This window comes from Cyclopterus lumpus, chromosome 17, assembly GCF_009769545.1.
Source record: "Cyclopterus lumpus isolate fCycLum1 chromosome 17, fCycLum1.pri, whole genome shotgun sequence".
Classification (NCBI taxonomy): Eukaryota; Metazoa; Chordata; class Actinopteri; order Perciformes; family Cyclopteridae; genus Cyclopterus; species Cyclopterus lumpus.
In genome coordinates this window covers 13,474,265-13,501,697 of record NC_046982.1, presented here as the reverse complement: position 1 = coordinate 13,501,697, position 27,433 = coordinate 13,474,265, and the positions used below count along the sequence as shown (strand labels likewise).

Genomic DNA, 27,433 nt, shown 5'->3' with positions numbered 1-27,433 from the left:
AGTCCCCTGCTGAGGTGATCAGCTGGGATGAAAGCCGACAGACTGTGGCCTCTCCGTGGTACATGGCACCAGCCCGGGTTTAGACCAGCCTACTTTTTCTGTCTTTTGTGCAACCCTAACCCTCTTGGAGTTAGATGGGCCCATTTCAACAAAGAGTTATTACAATGCTGCTTATGACGCAAAGTTAACTGCCACAGTCAAAATATGAATGGAAGTCAATGGCCGAATCCCAATGTCCCCCCAAAGGCCTTAAGCCCTGAACCCTCAGGAGCTCAACAGATGTTACTTGTGTAAGAGGCTGCAAGGGCTCAAATTGATTTAATAATACCAGTAAGAAAGCACTTTACAACGCCAAAACATGGTCTTTGCAATTGAGGGGTTTTACTTGTAAACTAATTTTTTGTAAGTCTTCCAGGATCTTGCCTTACAAGACAAGAGGTAATTGTAAAATAATCAATTTACTTGTTTTTGTCAAAACAATACACTTCAATAAGCACTACTAAAAGAAGATGGTTGATGAATAAAACATGTGTGTATTATAGTCTATGCTTGCATTCTTCAGATTTCCTGTGTTTTTTGTGTTCCACTTTTCACGTTTTGTGTAATTGTATATGCTGAACATCAATGTGCAGTCCTCTAACATTATTTTATTTATGTTTTAACTTCCGGGTTTCCCCAGGTAAAATTGTGTTTAACAATCACAAATCTATGAATTGTGGGTAATTCCCTCGAGGGAAGTCTTAAGAAATACAGACTTACTGAAAGTGTGCATGAAGGACTCAAAATGTCTGTAACAGTTGATAATGGGACAGCCCTTAAACCCTTATGGACTCTGCAGAAACATACTTCCAAGTCTGAGTCTGTGAATGCATTTTGATAAGCAGGATTTCTAATTAAGTTAAATGAGACATAACTTTACTGATTAAAACTGTGAAATGCAAAGGAAAGAAGCTTCAATGCCTCACTTTCTTTAACCTAAGTCTTGCACAATTTTCACTTTTAGAGACAGAGCGGTCAAAGTGTTTCGTTGGCCCAGACAGAGTAAGTTCCAGCCCAAAATTCTGTTTCTAAAAGAAGTCTGAATTAGGAAAAAAAGGAGCAGCCTGAGCAGATGCTGAACTCTACTCTCCTAAATTACTTATTATAACCCTAACTTGACAAGGACAGAGGGCTGAGATTTCCGAGGTGAAGAGAAGAGTTTTAATGCATGTCTCACTGCATTTTTTATTACAGACACACATTAAGATTCCACAGACATCTCATAACCCTTAACATGATATTACAATTATCGGGTCAGGTAGCACATCAATTCTGGAGAGCTGAACTTACTTTTGTTGCATTTTTTGGTTTTAAAACATTGTCAGTTTAATAACATAATATAATATAATAAGGTGGCACCTTATTTCTACGACTTTTTTGAAATGTTTTCACTTCAGATAGTTAACTGAGTGACACAAGGTTAATCATTGTAATCAATTCCCTTTTCTAAAATGGATTACACCTACAGATATTTCCATACACAATTCAAACACACATTTCCAATTGCCATGTACACCAGCCAGCTGCTACGGTTGTTAACAGTCATGTGAAGAAATGTGCACAGCGTTTTTTGTTTTTGTTCTGTTCTTGCCCAATTTAAACCAGTTTGGTTTATTATTTGTCTTCACACAATACAGGGGACAGAGAGTACAGAGGCCATACGACAGCAGAGAAAAGCCAGTAAGGATACAATACATGGACAACATAGAAATATTTAAAAAAAACAACTACAGTGTGGAGCCCTAAGTGAAGCAGAATTTAACGAGGACATATCATGAAAAACTCACTTTCTCAGTGCTTGTGCACATACAATTGGGTATCTGGAGTGCCTACAACACACAAACTGTGAAATAAGACAATCCAGTCAGTTGTGGTCTCCCAAAATCAGAAAACGTGATTCAACAAGCCTTTCAGAGTTGGCTCCCCTTTCTATGTCACATGGAGGCTCATTAGTATGTACCGCAACCCCATCTGAGTATCTCCATCCACGGCTTGAGAACTTCCTTTGCAAAGGTGCAGCTTATTGTTGGGCTCTATTTTTAAGCACAAAGAAGGTGTTTCAGACTAGACAGTATGAGAACACACGTATGGGTTTGAACATTAAGGAATTTAAATATGTTCTATTAAAAAAAAAAAAGATACAAGTATGAACCCCGAATATGAGCATGTCTGTCTCCTTTATGTCAAAAAGTCTAATATCCAGTATATTCAGGTACTTTACCATTAGCTATAGAAACAGGCAGCTTTACTGGTTTTAAGTGGAAATACTTTCTGGGATTTACTGGAGACAAAGTCAATTTCAAGTTTCATTGATCATTATATGATGATTTAAGGGTTCATTTCTGAGTTCTTCTGGATGAATAATTATAAGGAAACGTGAGCTGTATTTTAGGACACATTTTAACTATAGAGGCCCTTGCTTCACAAAGTTCACCAGATAATCACTAACTCTGTCTGTCTGCCATTTGGTGCCAAGCAGGTAGTGTAGAGTGCGTTTATCAGATCGTATGGCCGGAAACGAGGATGATTATAGAGCTGAGCGGGACCGTTGGGTCGGGTGATTTGTGTGGGTTTGTTACTACAAGCATGCTCGTTAACATCGCACATACTAGTGGGGTCCATTGTGAAAAGACTATTAAAATATGGATTAGTGATGCTTTTAAGAGAGAGTGTTTTCATTTACCTTTATTTTGTTTTTATTTTTCCAATTTTAAAACCTTAATTTTCAGTCAAATTAAACAGACCTCCTCTGCAAAGTATAATATACTCATTAGTGAGGCATCAGAATACCTCTGTGATTTTCACGGAATGGAAACATTGTCGTTTCATGATGCATGAAAATGGCCCACATGAGGGTCGTAAAGACTCTACAGCTGCTCTGCAAATGGGACCTGTGTTGCTTGCTGCAGTTGGTTTATATGAGGATAACTAGGTTGGTAATGACCCATCAGATGGGCCCTTGTGAATTGAAACAGTTAGTCCCTAATTAGAATTCAGTCGACTTCAATGGCAGATTAGAACTATTAGCACGTTGGCTAATTGGTAGGAGACTAATCTTGTAATTAAGAGCATTTGCAGCTGATTAAATGGTAATCATCAGAGACACATCAGTGAAACGTGGAGACATTCAGAATTGCCAGGCTGTGCTTCCAAATTTAGCCATGCCCTGTTTAATAATGAGGAGATTTGTGATTGTATCTATGAGGTTTCCTTTTTGAGCAAGCTACAGTTTATGCATTAAATAACACATATTTTCAGACATCTCGAGTATGTTTGAATGATCTTTGACTGCTGGTTCGAACAAATCCATCACTGAAGATGAGCTGTCATAACGGGCAAAACATCTGAAAACACTTCATGATGTTTGATTTCTTTGATCACATGACACACATTTTTCATTATGATGAAGAGTGATACTCACAATTCAACCCTATTAGGGAGATATACATGTTCTGCAGTCAGACACACTATTCAATATTCAAACTCACACTGTAAACATGAATTGATGAGTTCTGCATCGCAAGGCTTGTTTTCAAGCACAGAATAGCGTCTCCCACAGATATCTTATTTTGCCATTCATTAGAAAGAGTAAAAGGTTGGATGGAAGGAAAATAAGCTATTTTGCCCAATTTTCCATTCTGCCCCCGGGCATCAAATTCAATTTTCCACCAAAAGTTTGCAGTGAAAAAGAAAAGAAAATAAACATACGATTTCTGTCCAGAGGTGGATCCGTAACTCACTTGAAAGAGGGTGATAGAGACGGGTGGAGAGAGACTTATTAGAGTTCCCACCAGACTCAGCAGCCTGCTGGCTAAAACCAAATGTGAAAGCCTTATCACAGAATGGCAATCCTGTCCCAGAATTCCCAGAATACTCCACAAACGCTGATTAACTTACACTCATACGCTGCTGATTGTGTGCAGCTTCAGGTAACCGGTGGATATAGTCGTATGTCACAGCTCTGAATGGGTAGATACCGCCATTCTTTAGAAATGTCAAATTATATGTTCATAATGATCTGTGAATGAGTTTGTCATTTCACACGTATATACGGAAATAAAAAAACAAAGATAATATGAAAATTCGTCATTTAATTTGAGAGATTTTAGAAGAAAAATGACCTACTAGCAAAAACTCTTTGTTTGAGGATCAATTTGTCACTTATTTTTTGTCACCTTTAAATACTTCCACATACAATAGAGTTGCATAGCAGAAAACGTGCAGCAAGTCATAACATTACCAGTAAAATATTGAAAGAGTGAAAGGAATTACATTCATATTAGATGAATCTGCACCGCATGATGTACATCCAATTCAGAAGGCAGTGGTAGACCCGTTATGTCGTCTAATAGAATGTTATGGAATTAAGGTCAGGGGTGTGGTGTTTGTGAACGCCACGCTTTTTTCTTCTCCTTTATAGGAACACACATATAGCAAAAACCTGCCCGCTGACACCCACACTCTCTTTCACAGCGCTTGATGCAACAGAAATATGGTGAATGATCACATATGTCATATCCATCTAGTGCTCCGACAGTGTTATCAGTAAGGAGAACGATACAAACTTCAATTAAACCCTTGAATCAACAATATATCAAGATTCCCCTTAACCTTAATCTCAATCTCAATCTTCCCCTACCTTAAACATAATGTAGATAACACACTCACATACTACTGGAACACATTTTGTATGGCGGTAATGCAATGACTCTACCCAAAACTACAAATGTGTGGAAGTAAATACAATAGCGTACTCATCTTTAATGAATGAGGCTCGTTACCTGTAGGCTCTTGAAAGCCATTGAAAGAAACATAATGAAATACCAAACATAGAACTGAGAAGCTTGAGATGACAACATAAAATAACCAGAGTAGATTTCTCTTTGAATAATCTAAGAATTGTAACAGAAGTTTGTAAAATTGTCTCTACAAGGTTCAATATCACGTCACACCAAAAATTCTGTGACCAATCTTCTTGTACAATGGTCTCGTATGATAGAAATGTTATGGGTAAAAGAAGACATGTCGAAAAGGCGCATGGGGAATTATTTTTTGCCTATGCTGAGTAGAAGGTTGTGCGTGGCGCGGATAGCCACGCTATTGATTTCTAAAGTTATTCCACATCAACGGAAAACAAAAACCTTGAACCGTGCACGCTGTTCCACCTTTCACGTCTCCCTCTCCATCGTTCTTCACTTATTGATCAGATGTCTACTCGTTAATTAAGACATGACCGCTACCGGCTGGCTGCTCGGTCAGAGCTGCACATCTGCAGGGCTGCAGCGGGGCCTGGGAATGAGAGGCAGCTAATCCATAAGTGCTAATGTGCTATTTCTCTTATCCCCCCTTTGTCATTCTCTATTTTACCCAAACCGTTTCTCTCTATTTTCTTTCTTACCTCCCTTTTCCAGAGGGGACCACAAGTCGCACTGTTACTACACTACTATATATATATATATATATAAATTGTGAAATTAAAAAGAGAAATTATGTATTCCATTTGGACCATCGATGCTGACAAATATAAAACAAAATCTAATTTCAAAGACAAAACCGTTTTAGATAAGATATGAAACATTTTACTAATATTGTACGCTCCCCAATGTTCCCCTCAAGCTATAGACAAACCCCGTATCCTCCTCTCCCGGTGGGAATCGTGAACTCATGGAAGAACCGGAAAAAAAGAGCTTAATGTAGCTCCTCCACAGAGCATTCACAAGACGGGCTTCACACTCCACATAAGCCCAAGATCTAAACCCGGAGGATATCTAGAATATGCCTTCCAACAGTTGCATATATGGAAATTCAAAGAAAAGTGTTGTGATATTACACTATATCGGCTACTGTAATGTGCCAGGACATTCCCCTCCTTCATTTGTCTCCTAACCTGAAGAAGTAGCCTTGCTTACTTTAGTTGTGGGTCTCTCTTCCTCTTTCTCTCTATAGCTTGTAAATGTATTCAATTCAATTCAGTTTATTTTATATAGCCCAATATCACAAATGACGAATTTGCCTCAGAGGGCTTTACAATCTGTACACATACGACATCCCTGTCCCAGGACCTCACATCGGATCAGGAAAAACTCCCAAATAATAGAAAAAACCCTTTCACAGGGAAAAGAAATGTTTAAGTTAGGACAGGATGCAGCAGGAGGAAGTAGATCGATACTCCTCTGTGTGTTTGAGCAGGTTGAATTTGTCTTTGTTTTTCGCTCAGTGGGGGTAAACTCTTTATTTTAGACAGCAGAGCACCCGCAGTCGCACAGTGTGCAGCTGGGTTTCTACCCCAGCCCTTGTTTTTATACTTTTTTCTCAACTTCAGTACTTTCACAGTGAAAAGGTGCTTGAACCCAAATCCACCCTCATCTTTGAGCAACCGTTTCTCTGCCTTTTGGAATATTGGCCACCTCAGATGGATGCTTTATCGTTTCAGGTCTCATGAAGACGCTGTTCAAGTCTGCTGTTTATTTGAATCACCCATTGCAAAAGTTGATACACTATTTTCAATTAAATCATGCCCAGACAATTACCACTACATCGTTAAGTATTAGCCACCCGACTCTGCCCTGCCCCCCCAGCATCAGACCTGGGGGGGCAGGGCCTTCTCCATTACTGCCCCCTCCCTCAGGATCTCTCTACCCCATCACCTCAGACACTCTCCGTCACTCGCGACTTTCAAAACAGCACTTAAAACCCATTTATTTAAATCTGCATTTAGCCTATGATACTAGTTGTTACACACACAAACACAAACATACAAACACACGCACACACAAACACACACACACAAACACACACACACACACACAGTGAACCATGACAGCTGTTGCCAGCTAGATTGACAGAGTTTGAGAGTCAGGTTCAAGTGCAGGGTCACACGACCCCCAGTGTTACTCCACTTCCACCGTAAGGCTCTGCCCGGCTCTGCCAATGCCTGCTATCTTATCTTCCACCAGATGTCTGTCACATGCTGCAGTGTTTTCTGCCAGTCATCTCCCCGTCTCCAGCGTTTAATTAGTGCTCATTAAGGCCCAGGCTTTCTTTGTAAATAATATATGGAGAGAAAGTAGATCAACATAAGCTGTCTCTGGTGGGCCAGAAGCCATGAATAGTAAAATCATCAACACGTCCTTTTGCTATACTTCTTTTAGGATCAAGCTTGACTAGTAGTGGCACAGACAAGGTTGTTGTGGCTTCATGAGTTCAAATTGTGTACGTTTACGTTTATATGTGTGTGTGTCTACATTTGAGTGTTTTTCTTTCATTACATTCTAGTATTAAAACTACTTTTCTGAAAGCACCTTCACACTATAGTAGGTGAATGCATGCAGTGTGCACCCCTTGCATGCTTCTATACACACAAAACACATACACACACACACACAGCCTCCGATTTACATATTAATGTCTTCCCATTGCTGATTTCTTCATGGCTTCCTCCTTGTCTCAGTGGCTTACATCACATGAATGAGACGGCCCTCCTAGGGCTGAGGTGGGTAGACATTACCATACTGTATGTCTACATCAATGCACAACCTCAATAATAGGCCCTGTCATTGAAACAAATCACAGGCTTTCAGTGGCACTAGCCCAAGCCACGTAAATTCGAATTTCATTTTGCCTCGGCAGAAAATTGAAGCAGGGGGAATTAACTTGTGATCCATTCCTAATAATTCTCCAACAATTTGGAGAGCCCTGGCGTAGCTACTTTATATTTCGACGGGGGACGCAAACAATTTGCTTGAGATGTATTACATTACACCCCGAAGAATGACAAAATTGGCCACAGCACACAGCGATGAAAACAAGCCTAATCGGACTCTTCAATTTCACGGTGACACAGTCTGGTGTAATGAGGTGACTCTGTGACTCCAATCGTCTCCTTGTGGAAGAGTTCAATGCCATCCGGAATGTAAAAGGAGTCAATGTAAAGTAACAATGTCAAACTCTTTATGTTAGCTGGATATGCCTTGATCTTGCGCAAATTATTGTTTTCCTATTGTTTTCCCTGTCCCTGTTGTCTGAAGACAGTCTGGATGTAAACACTTTAGCTTCGGCCTTGTGCTGGTTAATTAAAACGGGATAAGATTGCATATAATTTCCCATAATGAACCTAAACAACTTAATCAAGTTCCCTTTGTTCACCTTTAGGGCATTTTTGAAACATTTAACTGTGTTGCCTCCATATTTATTTTAGATCAGCTGAAGCTGAATTATTCATTTAAATACACATTCATTAATTTATTTTTATAAAAGAGTAAACACAACTACACAAACAAGATAACATTCAACATGTGTTCCTACTTGAAAGTATCCAGTATATTTGTATACCTTTGCACCTTTCAACGACAAGATTTTAGAAGTACTGAGGTCATTACATTACATTACATGTCATTTAGCTGACGCTTTTATCCAAAGCGACTTACAATAAGTGCATTAAACCGTGAGTCCAAACTCAGAACAACAAGAATCAAGCAAGTACAATTTCTTCAATAAAGTTAAACTACAAAGTACTATCCGTAAGTGCCATTTAAGTGCTACTGAAGTGCTATCGGTAAGGGACATTTAAGTGCTACTACGGCATTTAAGTGCTACCTATTCAAGGTACAGTCGAAAGAGATGTGTTTTTAGTTTGTGCCGGAAGATGTAGAGACTTTCTGCTGTCCTGATGTCAATGGGGAGCTCGTTCCACCAATGAGGAGCCAGCACAGCAAACAGTCGTGATTTAGCTCGAAGTGAAGGAGCTACAAGCAGATTGGCAGAAGCCGAGCGAAGTGAACGAGCTGGGGTGTACGGTTTGACCATGTCCTGGATGTAGACCGGACCCGATCTGTTCGCAGCACGGTACGCAAGTACCAATGTTTTGAAGCGGATGCGGGCGGCCACCGGTAACCAGTGAAGGTCGCGGAGGAGCGGAGTAGTGTGGGTAAATTTCGGTCGGTTGAAGACCAGTCGAGCAGCTGCATTCTGGATGAGCTGTAGAGGTCGAATGGCATTAGCAGGTAGACCTGCCAAGAGGGAGTTGCAATAGTCCAGCCGTGAGATGACCAGAGCCTGGACCAGAACCTGTGCCGCCTTCTGAGTGAGAAGGGGTCGGATTCTCCTGATGTTGTACAGCATGTACCTACAGGAGCGTGTTATTGCGGCAATGTTGGCAGTCAGGGATAGTTGACTGTCAAGCGTCACTCCGAGGTTCCTGGCAGTCGGAGTCGGAACCAGCACTGAGTTGTTGAAGTTAATAGTTAGGTCGTGGGTGGGAGAGCCTTTTCCTGGAAGGAGGAGAAGTTCAGTCTTGTCCGGGTTAATTTTCAGGTGGTGTGCGGACATCCACTGAGAGATGTCGGTCAGACAGGCAGAGATTCGTGCTGCTACCCGTGCTTCAGATTGGGGAAACGAGAGGATCAGTTGGGTGTCGTCAGCATAGCTGTGGTAGGTGAAGCCATGCGAGCGAATGACAGAGCCAAGAGAGTTGGTGTACAGAGAGAAGAGAAGAGGACCAAGGACTGAACCCTGAGGGACCCCGGTAGTCAGAGGACAAGGCTCAGACACAGATCCTCTCCAGGTTACCCGGTAAGAGCGGTCGGTGAGATAGGATGAGAAGAGTGAGAGCGCGGTGCCTGAGATACCCAGGTCCTGGAGGGAGGACAAGAGGATCTGGTGGTTCACTGTGTCAAAGGCAGCGGAAAGGTCTAGAAGGATGAGGACAGAGGAGAGAGAGGCTGCTCTAGCAGTGTGAAGCTGCTCAGAGACAGCAAGGAGGGCAGTCTCTGTTGAGTGGCCTGTCTTGAATCCAGACTGGTGGGGGTCTAGAAGGTTGTTACAGTGAAGAAAGGAGGAGACTTGGTTAAAGATAGCTCGCTCTAGAGTTTTGGAGAGGAAGGGAAGGAGAGAGACAGGTCTGTAGTTGTTGACTTCAGATGGGTCGAGAGTGGGTTTCTTCAGGAGAGGGTTGACTCTTGCCTCCTTCAGAGAGTTGGGGAAACAGCCGGTTGAGAGGGAGGTGTTAATGAGATGGGTGAGAAAGGGAAGAAGGTCCGGAGCAATGGACTGGAGAAGGTGAGAAGGGATGGGGTCAAGGGGGCAGGTGGTTGGGCGGGCAGAGGTTACCAAGGTAAGAACTTGATTGGGAGACAGGGGGATAAAAGAGGAAAACAAGGGGGAAGAAGGTGAAGTTACTGGAGGTGTAGTTGAGGAAGATGGATTAGTAAATGAAGAGCGTATGTCGTCTATCTTTTTTGTAAAGTAGTCAACAAAGTGGCTTGGTAGAAGGGTGGAGGGAGGGGGGGGAACAGGGGGGTCAAGGAGGTTGGAAAAAATTGAGAAGAGCTTTTTAGGGTTAGATAAAGAGGATTCGATTCTGGATTGATAGAACAAACTTTTGGCTGCAGAGATGGACGCAGAGAAGGAGGAGAGAAGAGATTGATAGGCAAGCAGGTCGTCGGCGTGTTTGGATTTTCGCCATTTCCTTTCCGCTGCTCGCATTGTGGCTCTCTTGGCGCGCACCGGTTCGGACAGCCACGGAGCCGGAGAGGACTTGCGGACCTTTCGAGTCGTAAGAGGACAGAGAGAATCAAGAGAGTTTGAGCTTTAACCACACAATACAACATTTTTGTGAAAATACTGAATATTAAATTTGTTTGCCAATGTAGTCAATTTGAAATATATTGAGACAAATAAAAAATAAAAAGCTTTTAAATTAACAAAATGGGTAATTTGTAAGCAATTCAAAGGGCTTCACATGATATAATGCAAGTAAGTAATGCATTAAGATGGGATTTAAAAAGAACAAAATCAAATAACGGACAAATAAGCAATAATTGAATAAACATACTAAAAAGAAGGATAACAATTACAGTGCAGAGCAAGATTCAGTATGAGTGAATAACCCCAAATGTATCTCAATAACAGGCAGTAGCAAACAGAAAGGATGTAAGCCTCTGTTCCCAGATCGTCTGAGAGGCAAGACAGTAAGCGACTGGATTACATGTCGTAACAGGAACAACTTACAGATTTTCAAATGAGATTCTCCCATTTTTGGTCCCTGTGTAGCTGGCATGTTTCACAGCATTCCTTCCGCTTGTGTAAAATAAATCAAAAAGCCTCTCTTTCCCTGGAATGTGCTGGCAGGTTATTCTGGTTTGTCCAGGTAACACATTGACATTCATCTAAAACTTTCAGCAAGGCCAAAGTTTCCCCTCAACAGCCTCTATCTCTCCATATCTGTCAGAGCTATCACGAGGCAGGATGTGAGGCTTTTCAAAGTGTCTTGTCGAGGAAAGTTTTAGCAAAACTCAGTATGTATTTATACAGCATGGAGGCGCATTACAATCTCTGACCATGGGCAACTTGTGTGGGGGAACAGGTGAGGTAGAGAGCTGAGGGAGACTGGTTTGCTCCGTCAGTCATCAGAGTGGCGGTCATGGGTTAAATCTCTAAAGTCTGAAAATACTGTAGAAGCTACATTTATTAAATTATCAATGAGTAATGTCTGTATTTGGAAAAGTTATTTTTGCAGGAGCTGCAAATTTTAAAAGGTATATATGCGATTGTTAATGCCGTTAAACATCTACATACTGCCTGCAAATATTTTTGCATCTAAACTATTCATATTTGCAACGGTTGCAACACTATTTTCAAATGAAATCTTTGAATAGATTTGCGCAGCCGGAGAACTGTTACAGGATCCTATTTTTGTGCTTTTAATTGATAGTGATAGGTAAATAAATCTCTACCTTTGTATATTGTGCACTTTGTTTCTTTTTTGGCAAATAAATTACACTCAAAATACAAGTGTATAGAGGTGGATATAGTATCTGGAACCATAACTGTACAAAAGCGTGATTTTGATGTTTGTGCATTATTAACATATCATCATTATTTTAAATATCCAAGTTATCGTCAATTTCAGTCTATCGCAACACCCCTGCAGAGAATTATGAAAGGTCACCAACCTCAATCCATCAAGAGGCCTTTTTGTACAGCAGTCTTGACATAATGAAAATGCACAGGTGTTACTCATAACATTAAGGATGGCTCCGTTCCATCGACGTGTCCCATGACACAACGAAGCCATCATTAACTTCTAATTAACACCCAAGCGTTTCCTACTGTGACGTGTCAAAATGTTTTCTGTGAAAAAGGCATTTGCAAATATCGAGTAGAGAGACGTCAATCAAGCACAGTCTGTACACGCCCACGCAGACTTGAGGTCTAATTAGGCAAATAAGATGGACTTGTAGGGTATGAAATAATATCTGTAGGAACGGTATCTGCTCAAATCAATTCACCTTGTTAAAGGTTTTAAAGCCAAATTAATCCCTATATTTTTCCTGCAGATTTGCAAACAATGATGTCACTGGTTAACAGGACATCACTTACCGGTATTTCTTTTTATTCTGCTACATTCTTTATCAGCTCTTTGAAACAGCGACTCATTATGGCTTTTAGAAGCAGAATTTCTCCCTATTCAAACATTTCTATTGCTTGACACCAGGTTTACTGTAAAGTATCTGCTGTGTCTTTGTGCCTTTGTCTGAGAAATGGAAGTTATACCATGCCCTTCACGTTCTCAACATATACGTCAGGGCTGTATGCTATACAGTGACAAAGATTGGCACTCTTTGGTAAAAATGCAGTTCAATGGTTTGATTACTGTAAATGCGGCCAAGAGCATAAACCTACATTTACAGGAATAACCGAAAAGTACACTTGAAATCAGTGGCTTTAATCTAATTTTTCTTGGTGAAAAAGAATCAACTTGAAAATGTGTGAGGCAATGAAAGTTTCCATAACCTGTCGGTTCAGCTCTTCTACTTTGAGGTTCTCATTTAACAAGTTCTGTGCTCCTCTTTTGTCTCGAATCAGAGATGCTCCAGTAGAAGCTGTCACAAGGAAGAAAAGCGGTGTTAGACATACTGAGCCTGTCAACACAGTGCTGAGCAGCCGGGAGAAGCCAAGGTTAGGCAGCAGACACGGAGCTGCTGTCTGCTTCAGAATATCAACGTATACGAGCGGCTCGCCTTTACTTAACAGTCGAGATTTGCTCTTTGTTACATTAAGCATGCCCATCCACAGGCTACAATTTTAGTCCTGAGTCTGTATCACATTATTCACCAGGGGCAGCATGTTTTTTTCAATGTGAGGAAATTAGAAGGTCATGACAACAGTCCCAAGTCTACCCTGATTAATGTAAAAGCGTTGGTCCATTCAAACTCCAAAAAAAAGATGCATGTATTTTCCTCCTCTCCCAGAATATAATTTAACCCTGCAGATAGAACCGAAACTATCTGCCCACAAAGACGCTTGATGATCTCCAGTGTCTCCAAAGGGGGGATTACTTGACTTGATAATGGATAATACTGATCGTTATTGTGCTGTGCAATAAATAATAATAAATAAATGGTCATTAAAACGTTATGAAAGGTGTCTTCCAAAAGATCCCTGTGCTGTGGATATAGGGGGTGTCTCTTGTGGCCCAAACTGGTGACTCTGATTTCAATATGACAATGCCAGCGGCAAAAGCATCACATCCCAGAGCTCCCCTGAGTGAACTACGTGCACCGCCACCGGTTGGGCTCGATGATCCAGATTTTGCTGGTTTTTAATTAAGTGGAAGGTCAAATCTCATCGCTCTTGACTTGAGGGAGCAGCCGCTGTCTGCATGGCAGAAGTGCTACACCCATTTATTAATTTTATGGAGCAGGGACTTTAATTGATTAAAAAGTGAAGGGCTATAGGGAACGGGGGGTTAGAGGCAGTAGCATTGAGTTGCCGTGAATGTTACCTGGTATTCAGTCGCATCCATTATGGCTGCTAATGCTGTGAGACAGCACTTAACCTGAGGAAAGATGAGGATTTTACCTTACAGATAGACTTAAGTTGTTTTGAACTTTAATGCGGTTCTAACTGTGTTACTGCAAATGACCAGGCTGGTCTCTTCCAGCATTCTCAGCTATACCTTCAAAAAATAATGCGCCATCATTTGTAGATACCCCAGGAGTCTTTTGTTATATGTTATCCACGTAATCATGAATGAGGTGTAAGGACCGCAAAAGCCCACTCAGGGCAGGTGGAAGGGGAGGTGGATTGGTCCAACAAACACAGATTTTTCAGCCAAGAGATGGCTGTTGGTTTCCCATGTGAAGTCAATGTGGATTTATTTTTCTAATAACTTGCAAAACAGCACATCCATAGGTATTTTAACCCAAACTGCGTTCTTTTCCTGTACTTTTGCTGCCTAAACTGAATTGCTTTGTGTGAAGATGGAAATTTACTTTGGAAATACAGTATGCATGTACCAAGCGGAAATGTAGACATGTTGCTGGCTTTCATAGGAAATTGCACATAAAATGAGGAGTAACTTTTCATTAGATACCATACGAACCGTTGTATGAGGATACGTTGAATTACTTTTTTCTGGTTTAAACTGAAAGGTTTAATGTAAATGTAAATTCCTGCATGATCAATTAGAATTGTTGTGAATGTTGAGTACTTTGAGAGATTGCAAACATTCAAAATAATTTTGTAAAATATCTAAAATTGCAATGAGGTTTTTATCCATTGATAAATAGTTAATGAATAATAGTAGTTTTAAATACTGTATCTTTACAGTTTTATATGAACGTTTTAAAAACACAGTAAAAGTGTTTTACATTGATACAGTATGAATATATTGTTGCAAAACACTGTTTGTGCATGCATTCATTATACAGTAAGCTGTTAAAAAAAGGATATCTTCCATTCAAATAAATTTTAATATTCATATGTGTGACCAATTCAAACCCTAATCAAGCACCTTTCAATAAGTAATTTTAGACATGTTAACAACCCAATACTGTATTACAATGTTATACATATTTAGTATGTGTGCACAATATTAATAAATGCTAAATAGACAAGTTCAAATAAAGTGTTACCAATTAGTGGATGTTACCAGACATCCGTGTATAGACCTTATTTACCGACCTTTTACTGCTGCTGATCAGCTATACAGAACAGGCTACAGTTTCCCTCGTTTCCTGCACAGTTATCTATCATTAATGTGAGATGTCAAAGTAAGGCCAGGAAGTCAATTAGAATGGATGTTTTTCTGACTGCTGCCCTCATTTCTCTGTCTCATGTTCACCGGCGAATGAAGGCAACAACCAGATACCCGGCTCCTCAGTCTCGAATGGGAGAATCATCGACATGATGTGAAACCATGAGCCGCACAAACCCCTGGAGACGGGTAGTGTGTCAGATCCCCCTCCCTCCAACTGATTCTGTATTCACCCCCAAATCTCCCAAGAACCTGGGGGTCCCTAGTTGTAACCGTTTACCCTCTTAGGAGTAAAATAAAATACGGAGAATTATAGTTTATTTATATAAGCGTGGGATATGAAACTGTAATATCTCATGTGACAACAAACACGGCCTGTTTTTGCCTCTGACAGAGATGGGAGTAAACACAACTCTCACTACAATAAAAAAAAGGGTAATGTACCCCCTGCTCTGCTCCCTGGTTGGTATAAACACATCAGTGAGACTGAAACAGACTTTGTTTGTTTTTTTTTCCTTTTGTTTTTTTACATGCCATGAAATACGAGCGAGCTTGTTCCATGCGGTCAGAAGAGGGGGTGGATTCGGTTGAGTGTTGCAAGCCGTCTCCAGTCAGCAGGGTCTGTCAGCTCTGACACAGTTCTGTCTAATAAACCAGCTCTGTCGACCGGTAGGGTTTCCTGCCTGAAGGCTCCCTTGCCGAATAACAGAGTGACTTTGAAGAAAAAGAAGAAAAAGAGAATTCTCAGGCTCCACGGCTTCTCTTTGTGCTATCATCTCTCCATCAGATATCGGTTTTGTGCTCAATTAGCAAATCCTACAGAGTGCCTTTTATTTAGCTCTCAGGAGAGGCAAACGTGACTTATTTGCATTGCTGCTCTCTCCACAGAGGCAACGACAAATGAGGACTTGTTTTTCTTTTTTTTTTTAAAAGGAGAAAATAATTAAGCTTAGTGGAGACAAGAGACAAGAGACAAGATCCAAGTCGGATAACCCACCAGGATTTCAATTCAAATTTGAAAGGCACAGATATACACCGCAGCAAGGGCAGACTTTATGTATTCTGTCCAGAGGGTATTGATTCAATGGCAGCAGAATAATGCCTATTCACGTTGTCTGTCCTTTGTTGTTATCTTTCTGTCTCAGGTGCAAGTGTAACCTGCATGCAAACAGCTGTGTGTTTGACAAGGGGAAGCTGGGCTGTGAGTGTGAGCACAACACCACAGGGCCAGACTGCAGTCGCTGTAAGAGGCACTACCACGGAAGAGCCTGGAGTGTGGGCTCCTACCTCCCTATACCCAAGGGAACAGCAAATATATGTAAGTATATCAGTATTTCTTATGTTTGGACGATAACGAGTGGCCATGCAGACCGTTGGTGCTTGTACTAACGTACCATTTCCAGTCTGGCTACAGCAGACACTGGCATCTGATGCAACAATAAAACATTGTTCCTTTTATGTTGTACTCTTTTCGCTATTGAGAGATTGATGCACCTCTTTATCATACTACCTCTTTGCTTCTGGGCTGCACCTCTCTGAGTGTTTTTTTCTTTTCTTTTTCTGATCAGATACTCCCAAATATGTTGTATTTTTTGGTGGTGGACTTAGCAATCTTCCTCCAGTACAAAAGGAAGGATTTGTATTTTAAAATATATAACTTGAATAACTGATCAGTTCATACGGTTTGTGTCAAATTTGAAGAAATCACTGAAGGGATTCCTGAGATTTTGCACTCACAAAAATGGAATGGACGTGAGGTCACAGTGACCTTGACCTTTAACCCCAACATTCTAATCAGTTCATTCTTGAGTCCAAGTGGATGTTTTTGTCCCATTCTCGCGGAGAGGCATGAAAACAACTTTGGCCACTTGACGTCAAACTCCCTCTTTTCTTCTCGTTTCTTATATATGTCTTTCGTCTCTTGTAACTCAGAAGCAAAGATGAAACTAATGGGACATCATTCTACTCTTAAAATCTCTTTAAGTTTAATATTTGCCTTGCATCATTTGCATGGATTTGACCAATGGACCATTTGCGTATGTGCCCAAAAACAGCCAATTTACAAACTGTACAGACCTAGCTGTAAGCTAGATAGCACCAAACGCACAGCTTGTGACTGTTGAAGTGCGTCTGTGTTCAGCTCAGCCGTCTGGCCATCCACTGACTCCTCGTTGATCATTTTTGACCCCTTTCATCTCCTCGCATCCAAAGCCCAAGCCCATCCTTGAGCAGGCACAGGGTTTTCAGTAAGACGGTAAGATACAGTTGAAAGCTCCAAAAAGGCTTGAAAGCAAACCTCCAACTAACATTATTTTGTCAAACAGGTTGTTTTAGTTGTCTTAATGTAACCTATACTTGAACCATATACTGTAGGTGGCAGATCAGAAATCCCAGATGAGTCATTTTCAGAAGGTAGTAATGACAAATGAATGATTCTGTTATTTAGATATGGGCACTTGTTGAGTATGTTAGTTTGGTTTTGTATTAATCATTGATAAGTCATAGTGTGTTTTATTTATTCAGTAAGTGAACATAATACATTAGCATTGAATTTACTTTAAGTGACCTAATGTTTGATATTTGTCTGCCTGTTCACATGGTAGTTCTGGGGCAGAAGGTGCTCCTTTGCATTATCTCCATTATAATATTGGACGGGAGTTGAGTCACATTTATCAAATCCCGTGCCTGAGGCAGGGGGCTCATTGCCTCAATCAATCTAATACAGCCACTCAGGGATGTGGTGGTGGATGGCCCGGCGAGGCCAGATGGCGGAAGATCTAGCCCTCTGTTGCTCCGTTCACACTGATTTAGCATTCAGTCGGAAGCTCTGATGGTATGCTGGGATTGACAGCATTTAGTTTGTTTTATTGCTCAGTTTGATTGTCCGACTTGAATTCTCAGACATGCCACTCCGATGAGATTTGTACAGAGATCTGATATTGATCCACTTATTTGATGTACATTTGTACAGTCAGTAACTAAGTTCTATGGACTATTTGTTGATGATGAATTAGAGTGTGTATGAGTCTTATGTATGTTATAAGTCTGTGTTTGTGTATGCATGTATGTGCACAAAACTGTGTGTAAAACACATTTGATTGTGAATGGAAGTTTGTTTTTGGGAATGTCTGTGAACTCTCAGGAGATATTGCTGGATTTACCCCTGCACCTCTTCTGTTATGAGTCTCCCTGCAATGTGGTGCTCACTGTGAGATTGACAGGCCGTTATTAAAATATCCAACACTTGGCCGCATCTGCGCTGAACTGATGAAACCAAGGTCTAGCCATATCAAAAGCAATATTAGCACTTGTTTGGCAGAGGCATAAAATGCAATAATGTCGCACATGGAAGTGACGTAACAATATCGGTCCCCCAGGTGTTGAATAAACACACTTTGGTCTTATTATTCTTATTTCTCACAAATAAAGCCCAGGCCTCGTAACATGCCTTTATCCATTATGTGAAGCTCATATTTCCTATGAGGATATTGAACATATAGGCCTTGTATCAAGACAAATATGTTGAATGTGCAAAATGTAATTATAATCTAATAGCTTTCATCTGTCATCAAGTCTTCCTCTTTAATAGTGGACGTAATTTATCTCACAGGTAGGAACATGGCAAGGTCTATTACATATTCATATCCCTGCACGTGCAGATATATGGACATACATGACCCTTCATCTGATAAATTAGAGCCCAAAATGGAGCCGTGCGTTGTTATGGGCCATACCTGTCAGCAGCAGAGTGACAGAGTGATTCAAATTCAAATCTCTAAGTAGCCTGGAGAACAGAAGAAGAATCACTTGAAGAATTATGTTGACAGTCTACTTTGCAGAAAACATCAACTCATCTTGTGTTCAAAAGCAGGTTTGCAGGTTAAGAGGGGTGGGGCTGAGAGTTTCAATGTGCTTTGGCTTCAAAGGGCAATATTGCTCGCCCTCCATTTCTCACACAGAACTACTATTGGTTAGGAATTGCCATTTGCTTGCTTTCTTGCAAAAAGCAGCATAAGATCTGTGCTTTTCCTGCTGCCTGACAGCCCAAGCTGGCAATGTAGCTATGATTAGGGTACACAAAATATGAAACCCTACTGAAACATAATCACAGAAGGACAAAGTGATAAAGCATGAGAAAATTATCAGAAGTTGTCCCTGGTAGAATTTCCCTGCCGATTACATTAACGCAACACAAAGATGGTGAATCCACAGCCAGATACTGATAGCACAAAGGCTTTGTCTTCAATTTACAGTCAATCACAGGCAGATGTTTCAAAGCATTTTTGCTAATCTTCCATTTCTTTGATTGGCTTTATCACCATTTTCCATAAACTGCTAATAACACTAACCTGACAATCGTAGCAGATAACAGACTTTATTAATTATTTGCAGATGCTGTATAACTCGTTTGATTCAAAGATTTGTTGATTCAAAGATGATACAGAACATTACATTTGTTAAAAGCTAATAGCAGATAAGGAAAGCAAACTGTTGAATACAAGTTTATTTGAAACAATGCTGATGAAAAGACTTGTTATGCATATATTTTTGTCATTGGCATTTTGTCATTGGCAGACCTGTTATTATCATCAGAAGTAGGCGGGTGTTGGATCATGCAGTTGTTCTCTGCAGAGCCGTGGCCGCTGTTAATCTGTGGACACAGAGGAGATCAATTTGCTACGTGTTGGTGGGCTTTGAATTATTCAAGAAAAACTATTACGTTTTCTCTTGCAGTAAAGTTTAAAGAGTTGCATTACATGAGTTCATGCTTTCATAAAACACTGTTTCTTTGCTCTTTACGCAGGTATCCCCAGTAATCATGGACCAGTGCGTAAGTTGATCAAGCTTTTAAATTGGCATGCTGACTAATTTCTTTCTCCCTCAGTGATGACTAACTCTTTGTTCTGTACATTATACCATTATCATTCATCAATATGTTTTTCAAGGCGTTGATGTAGAATTACATCTTAATAACCTACGTTTATGAATGGAAGTAAACTTTTGCATGGTTCAAAACATACCTTCTCCAATGCAGTTGTAATAGTGAAAATTATCCCTGGAAGACTTTAAATATAACAGAAACTAGTCAAATGTTCCATTTGTCTTAAGAAAGAAAAACACTTAACAAATCATATATACTTATACTCATACATACATTCCTGCTAACCATGCGATACCATTTGATATTTTGGAAATGTTTACCTGCCTTTCTGGGAAATGAATGGCTGATTTTTTCATATATTTCCATGTAGCAATAAAACTGAATGACCATGGAGCTTTGTAAACATTGTGTTCGTTTTTATATTGTACAGAAATGAATGGAAATTAACCAATGTAAAACACAATTCCTGAGATGTTTTCCACTTTCCAGGTATCTGTTGTTTTAAGGGAGGAAATACCATAAAACTCTGCAGCATGCTTTGCAAAATGGTCAGCAGTAATATAACGGGAACAATAAGTAGTTAATAAGCAACAACTTAAAACAATGGTATGATTTAAGATTGAATGACTCACTTGACTCACTGCATGTTTGGGCCAGTGAATCACCAGGCACTATAAATAATTATTCTCTCCCTTCCACACAATAATATTTGCTCCAAGTTGGCTTTAACAGAAAGAAATTTGCCCAAACCCAGAGAAAAGAAAAACATTTTCATGAAGACATGGCTCCCACCATGCATCCCTAAGCATGTTGATGCCTGAAGGTGACCACTCATACTGGATAACAAAAGCAGCTACCATATGTACATGTCTGCCTTTGTCTTGTGGAAGATTCACTCATTTAAGCTGCATGCACACAATTTGACATGAGTCCATGTACTACTCCAAAACACGTGACAGAAACTCTCCAATAATTCTGAGGCAAACCAGCCCAGCTATATCACAGATTACTGTAAAAAAATTTATATATATATCTATGCATGCTGTCCCTGTGCTTTAACTACATAACAGCATGAACAATATGACAACTCGGTGTAATAAAAACCTTTCCCATCTTTACACAGATCGAGCAAATGCTTCATCTCTTGGTGTTGCAAATCGTAACCAAGGTAGGCTTATAGGCTTTGTAACTTCAGCATGACACTAACAATACATAGAAAGTACTGACTGCTTATTGATTGGCAATTAATTAAGTGTAATGTAGAATTAGCAAATAAGTTGTTTCCCCAAAGCCGAGATGTTTTCATCCTGCATGCACACAAACACACGCTGGTCCTTACAAGGCAGACTTTCGGTTGTGAGAATACTATAGGGAATGGACCACATGCCTCATGATCACCAAGTCCACAGCCTCCTAACCCCTTTGATCATGCCCTCTTTTTAATTACTAAGAATGCTCTCTGGGGGTGCACCCTCTATGTCATGTTCACAAGGAAAAGAAAGGATAGAGGAGGAGGAGAGGGAAGGAGAGAAGAGGCTTCAGGGGGGGTTTATGTAGATTGATCTTGAGCTATCTCCGGCTAATCCTCAAACCCAGATATCCTGTGTAGTGAGAGTTAAGTGGCATCTGCACCACTGCTCTCACAGCCAGGAGAGAAAAAAAATTAAAGAGGACTTTCAGGATTTCCACGATCGAGACACAGTGTTTTCTTCTCCTCTCTGGACTCATAAAGCTGGGAACGATGTGCACCTATGAAAATAATCTTAGTCTTAGCTGCAGTCAGAGGTGAAAGGAAACAGGTTACTGCACTGGAGTGAATTACTGGAGTGATGCAAACAATTCTGCTTTTCCGTGTAATCTGCATAATTTCCATATAAGTGTCACAACAACGACTTATAACAATTTAAATGAAAAGCTTTTGCATGTACCCAATTTTTTTCTCCATTCTGCACTTCTGATTGATTCTCAATGACCCACGACAGCAAAGAGAGGTGATATGTTATACTACAACAGCTGTGTCTCTGAAATAAACTTGAAATAATCAGTTAGTTAGTTATTTAGCATGTAACTTCAAATTCACTTTGAATTTCCCACAGTCAATGGTGGTGTCTTTTTTGGTTTGACCAACAGTCTACAATGATATAAAAACCAGGAAAAGAGATACATGCTCATATTTGTGGAGCTGGAGGCAAATAATGATTAGACTTTTGCTTGATTGATTTGATGTAAAAATAAAGATACAAAAGTAATCATTACATTAGTGAACCAGTGAGGACATAAATAATGGATATTCTGTATTTTTAAATGATCTTAAAAAGTAGCAATATTTAAAGAAAGTCCGATATTTTGGGAAATATGCTTACCTTAGCATAAAGACTGGACACAGTAGAAAAAAGCTAATTTTTTATATGCCAAATAGCAACTCTAAACATAACTAAGAAATGTGTTCTTGACAAAAAAAACAGCCATGAAGAACCAGCGCAGACTCCAGAAACTCACTGCATCTGGTGTTGTTTTCCAATAAATAGTAATAACATAACTCACAATTCAACATGTAAATTCGTGAGCTGTATTTGTGCTGGTATTTGTCAAACTAGCCTGCTTCCACTCTGTGCTAAGCTAAGCTAACAGACAGCTGGTGGTGGCTTAACATTGTTTCATGAGTTTGGTACCAATCTTCTCCAATTCTCTTCAAGAAAGAGAATTTACCAACACAGGACTTGAGTGAAAGGAAAATCAGGCACTTTCTATCTTCAGATGCAGCGTTGTTTCACTGCCACTGTCAAGTGCTGCTGTGCGGCTGCCAACTTGTATTGAACTTCAGAGCCTTATGATTTGACTAATGATAAAGCCTTCATGTTAATATGATAACGGGAAGGCATGGCTGAATGTGGGTTTCAGCTTACTCTGACACCATGGAAAAAATACATTGATCCAATGTAATAGAAGCAATACAATTATGTCTCAAAGCATATAATTAGCAGATCCTGTGTCTGAAAACTGTCTCCAGTTATAGTTAATTGCCCTGGTGAATCTATAGTTATATAGTATTTTTCTAAATAGTAAATGAAATACTATGAACAAACATAGTATAAATAACTACCATATTTTTCCCTGTATGTAATTAAATGGAGATGCTTTTCTTGAAAATAGAATTAAAGTCGTATGCCTCCACCAACTACTCAAGTTGCAATTAACATCCATGTCTGTCCTAAATGTCATCACTTCATCATTTTATCCTATTAGACATTTGTGTGGAATTACACACAAAAGACTGGCTATTCAGAACTTATTGCTGGAACATCCAAAAGAGATCTTCCACAAAACGCTGTTATCTCATAAATTTCAATCGTAGAGTACTGAGGACATCAAGAGTTCATGGAAAAAAGAGGATTAGAGAACTGCCGATGTATGATTATGACAATGATACTCAATTTACGGCTGTATGCCAAATCGGTAGCTGGGTGGCCCGCTGACCATTTTCTAGTTCACAATGATAATAAATTGAATCCCAATATGATTTTTTTTCTAATTTCTTTTGGGCCTTTTTTTTTGCCATAGTGCAAAAAAACCACATCAAAGTAGACTAGTAGAGCTTTTTTATGAATAAAAAGTTGAAGGGAGGTCCCCCAGACTTCCCAAAAGAGGTATGGTCTTATCCCTCAATGTCTGTACGGTTTATTAACTGGCCTCCTGTCATTTAACAAAAGTGTTCGCTGGAAAAAAGCAAGTTGAGTATTCCTGGTTTTCGACAAAACCAGACTGCTCAAAAAAGCCATTATGTCCAATATCTCAGTATCATAGTAGATTAAATGTGCTCTAATTCCAAGTCTGTAGTGTGAAACAGAATGTGGCGCAGCACAACAAGACAAAATCACATGAGCAAAAAACTGACCTTTCAATGTCATTTTGTTTCTAGTCACACAAGCAGAAATATGAAATATATGTTGGCTCTTGGTCCATCCCGTATATCAGTATTGTGTTGTTGCTGTGGTGAATTTTCTCCATGTTGCTTCGTGCAACACCGAGCCCCAAGGATAGATCTGTCATAACAGTTATACTGCTAAAATGTCACACATCTGACGGAGGTGCGAGGTGCCCGTATGTCCCAGAGAGAGTCTGCCTGGACTCAAATGGCTGCTTTCTCACTTGCACAGACTGTCAAACAAGGCAAGTTTGTCGACACCCCTATATAAAGATAGTTATATGAAGAAAGAAAAAAAATTCAAATAGCATGATATTGTATTTTCTGAATGGATTATTAAAAAGGAGCACTCTAATTCTGATGATTTTTTAAATATCTCGCTTTCCTAATGTGCGATAAAGTGCAACACTAAATCGACTAAATGCCCTTTAAACATTCTTTCCGTTTCCCTCTACACATTTGGGTTTTTCATTCAATAGTTTTCACATTTTAGATTTAATTTCCGAATTTAAATTTAATTGTGTGAATTAGTTTTATTGAGTTTTTACTCTGCACATGTGAATGCATATTATTGTCCACTAAATAGCCCAAAAACGCTAAAAGGTTTCACAGAGATTTTCAGCTTGTCTAACATAAATGGTAACTTAAGATACCAACTTAAAAACCTTATTAATTCACATATACACCGTCACTATCAAAGTTTCTTTCTAAGCGACATAGAATAATTGACTTGTTTGTCATGACAGCAGGGCCCTGAGGCTCCACAAAGACACTGCAGGCTTAAGCCCCGGACTCTGCAAACTAATTGGGCTGCAGATGCTTTTAGAAGGACAACGGTCCTGAGGGTCTGCTGGAGGACACAGAGATTATCCTTTGGCCACAGGAAACAAAGTTAATGTGTGGACTAGACAATAGAGACTCAGCTGATCCCATGGTACTTTTGACCAAAACACAGAGAGCAGGTGTTTTCACTTCGCTGTAAAAAACAACAAAAAAAACACAGCTTTGAAACGACTGATTGGGGTGTAGCCAGAAGGCCATTAAATGCACTGAGGTTAGGAGAGTAGCTTTCTGGTATTCAGGGGTCCATTTTTATGCATGCAAAGTTCAAGTAAAGACAATTTTGCACTCGTAAACTGCTCATTCGTTGGGCATGATTGGACTGACTAGAAGTCGTAATCCAGTCAAACTTGGACCAAGACTGTGGGGGCCTGAGACATCACCCACAAAATGACCATTTGTATATCAATTACTCGCACTGGAATACTTTGAATTCTTGAATTGTTTTTCTCAAATGCCTCCACACTGAACAAAGAATCAAAATCGGTCTAATGTATCCAGTTTCATGCTAACTAATTCCCAAACACATGGTTTTTTTGGTAAAACCTTAATATTTAAAACACTTCTAAATAAACAGGCCCACGCTTGCACAGGTGTTCTACTAAAAGTGTAAAGTGTTAAATAGTAAATGCATGCGTTTAGGAAGTAGTGAGCATACAACGGGTTAAATGAGACTTGGATTATTGGCTACTGTCCGAGATGTGAGAATTTGTAAACTGATGTTTTTTACATAGTTTGGCAGTTGTTTAGTCACGGCACCCGTTTACTTCAATCCATCAAGACTTTTCTTCTTTATTTTGATTCTTCATTTGTTGTGGAGGTATGTGGAAAAAAAAGTTTCTTCAAGAATTCAAGATGGGCGAGTAACTGATATTCAAATGGGAATGTTGTAGTATTACTTTAAGCTTATATTGCATGTAGTGTTTTGGGACAGGTTTGGGTCAGACTTGATTAAAATCATTACAATTAAAGTATTATCAAACCAGCAATAACTGCCTTTTGGCCATTTGGGATCAGTGGAAACATATGGACGCAATGCTGATATATCTTCACATTTTAAATTGATAATGCAAACAGTTGTATATTTACACATCCCACAGACATATCAATATTTTAACATTTATTTGATTAGAGCGGAAAGACTTAAATCTCTGTAGAGCTGAGGTTAATACAGGGTTCATTGTACGTATTGTAATTTAACCTATTGCTATTCAAAAATATATCAATTACAGCAACTTTGATTATTAAATCCTGCCTTGCATCACTAGGTAATTGCAAAATATGTACTCAAAATATTGTGCTTTGTGCTAAATCTACAGTGGTAATGACGGAGAGCCATGGCATGCCAACCACAAATACATCCAATAATATCAGAATTATAATATAACCTTATAATCTTTCACTGCACTAATGCCTCTCATTATGAAAATGAGCATTTCAAATTTCATGACCTTGCATGTAAAGAAACATCTTATTCATGAGATTATCTGCAGATCAGCGTCTGTTGTGTTCTTTTGTGTTTCATCTAAATATAAATATTCTGATGTCATATGTCCAGCATTGATTGGAGTTTTGTGGACAAAAACTTGTAATCTATCTAAAACATCAATTGTAAATGTCAGGTTTTCTTGTCTCTGAATCAAAGAGCTGTGGCTTCTTGCCACTCATTACTTTTGAGAGAAATATATCATGCAACGCATCCCCAAAACCTGCCGCATTTTGAGTAAGGAGTTTGATTGACTGTTAGAGCTGCTTTTTATGCTCTTATAATGCTATGATTATCAAGCTGTCTAAAAAAAAAACACACAAACAGTTTAACACAAACACGGCAGTCATACCAAATCTCTCGGGGTTTCTGAAAGTAGAGGCAGACGAGGCAAGGAAAGTGTGTTTACTAAAAGAGTAATTTACAGCACTTCAGAGAATTATTGAAAATCCCATGTTGATGATAAAAACCCTCTTTCCACAGGTGGACTTTCCATTTAAAGCACATAACAGCAGTAGTGTCTGTGTGAGGGGGATCTTATTAAGTTAAATGCAATACCAATTCCTTTTTAATCAGTTTTGGCAGGAGCAATGATGAGGCTATTTGTTGCGTTTATGCTGATGCATGAGCCACATTACAGAAAACCCAAAATGTGATTAGTATTTATCCAAGTATAGATATCCAATTAGACTGAAATCTCTTGGCAAATATTACCTCTTCCAGGATTTCACCTCTGCCATCCAGAGGCTTCCCGGAAAAATTGAGTCGTGAGTTTTTGTCTGTAAATGTGAATATTGGCTTATGTAATCCTAAGCAATCAAGAATGAAAATAAAGAAATGTTTGGTGGCCACGAGAACAATGCAGTCCTGGATTGTACATACTTTTCCTCTAACATGAATTGTATTGCTTGTTAACCACAGAGAATAATACTGCAACAATTGGTGAATTACTAAAAAAGTGTATTTGCATATCAAAGGCAGTGGTGGTGCCAGGTATCAATCCCATGTCTTCTCCTCTGTCTGTTCTTTGAGTGTCATTGTGCCAGAGGGAACACACATTATATTCCCTTGTCCTGCACAAGGGGTCTGTTTCACCATACTCCAGCTTCCTTTGATTCACTAATCATTATTTTCACCTCCTCACTGTCATGGTTTGTTTGCTCTTTTGTTTTGCCTGGATTATTTGAGCAGAAGTCCCCTTGGTGCTCCTAAAATAAACCACAA

The 27,433-nt window shown here is 39.6% G+C and overlaps 1 protein-coding gene across 1 annotated transcript in view; it reads left to right on the top strand.

The window, feature by feature from the left end:
* The window catches only part of LOC117746777 (netrin-G1-like), a 57,894-nt gene that overhangs the window by 28,286 nt on the left and 2,175 nt on the right, over window positions 1-27,433 (top strand). The window contains exons 4-6 of the mRNA XM_034556082.1: window positions 16,222-16,394; window positions 19,881-19,907; window positions 21,082-21,126. Coding sequence (XP_034411973.1) covers window positions 16,222-16,394; window positions 19,881-19,907; window positions 21,082-21,126 — 245 coding nt within the window. The remainder of the gene's footprint in view (window positions 1-16,221; window positions 16,395-19,880; window positions 19,908-21,081; window positions 21,127-27,433) is intronic.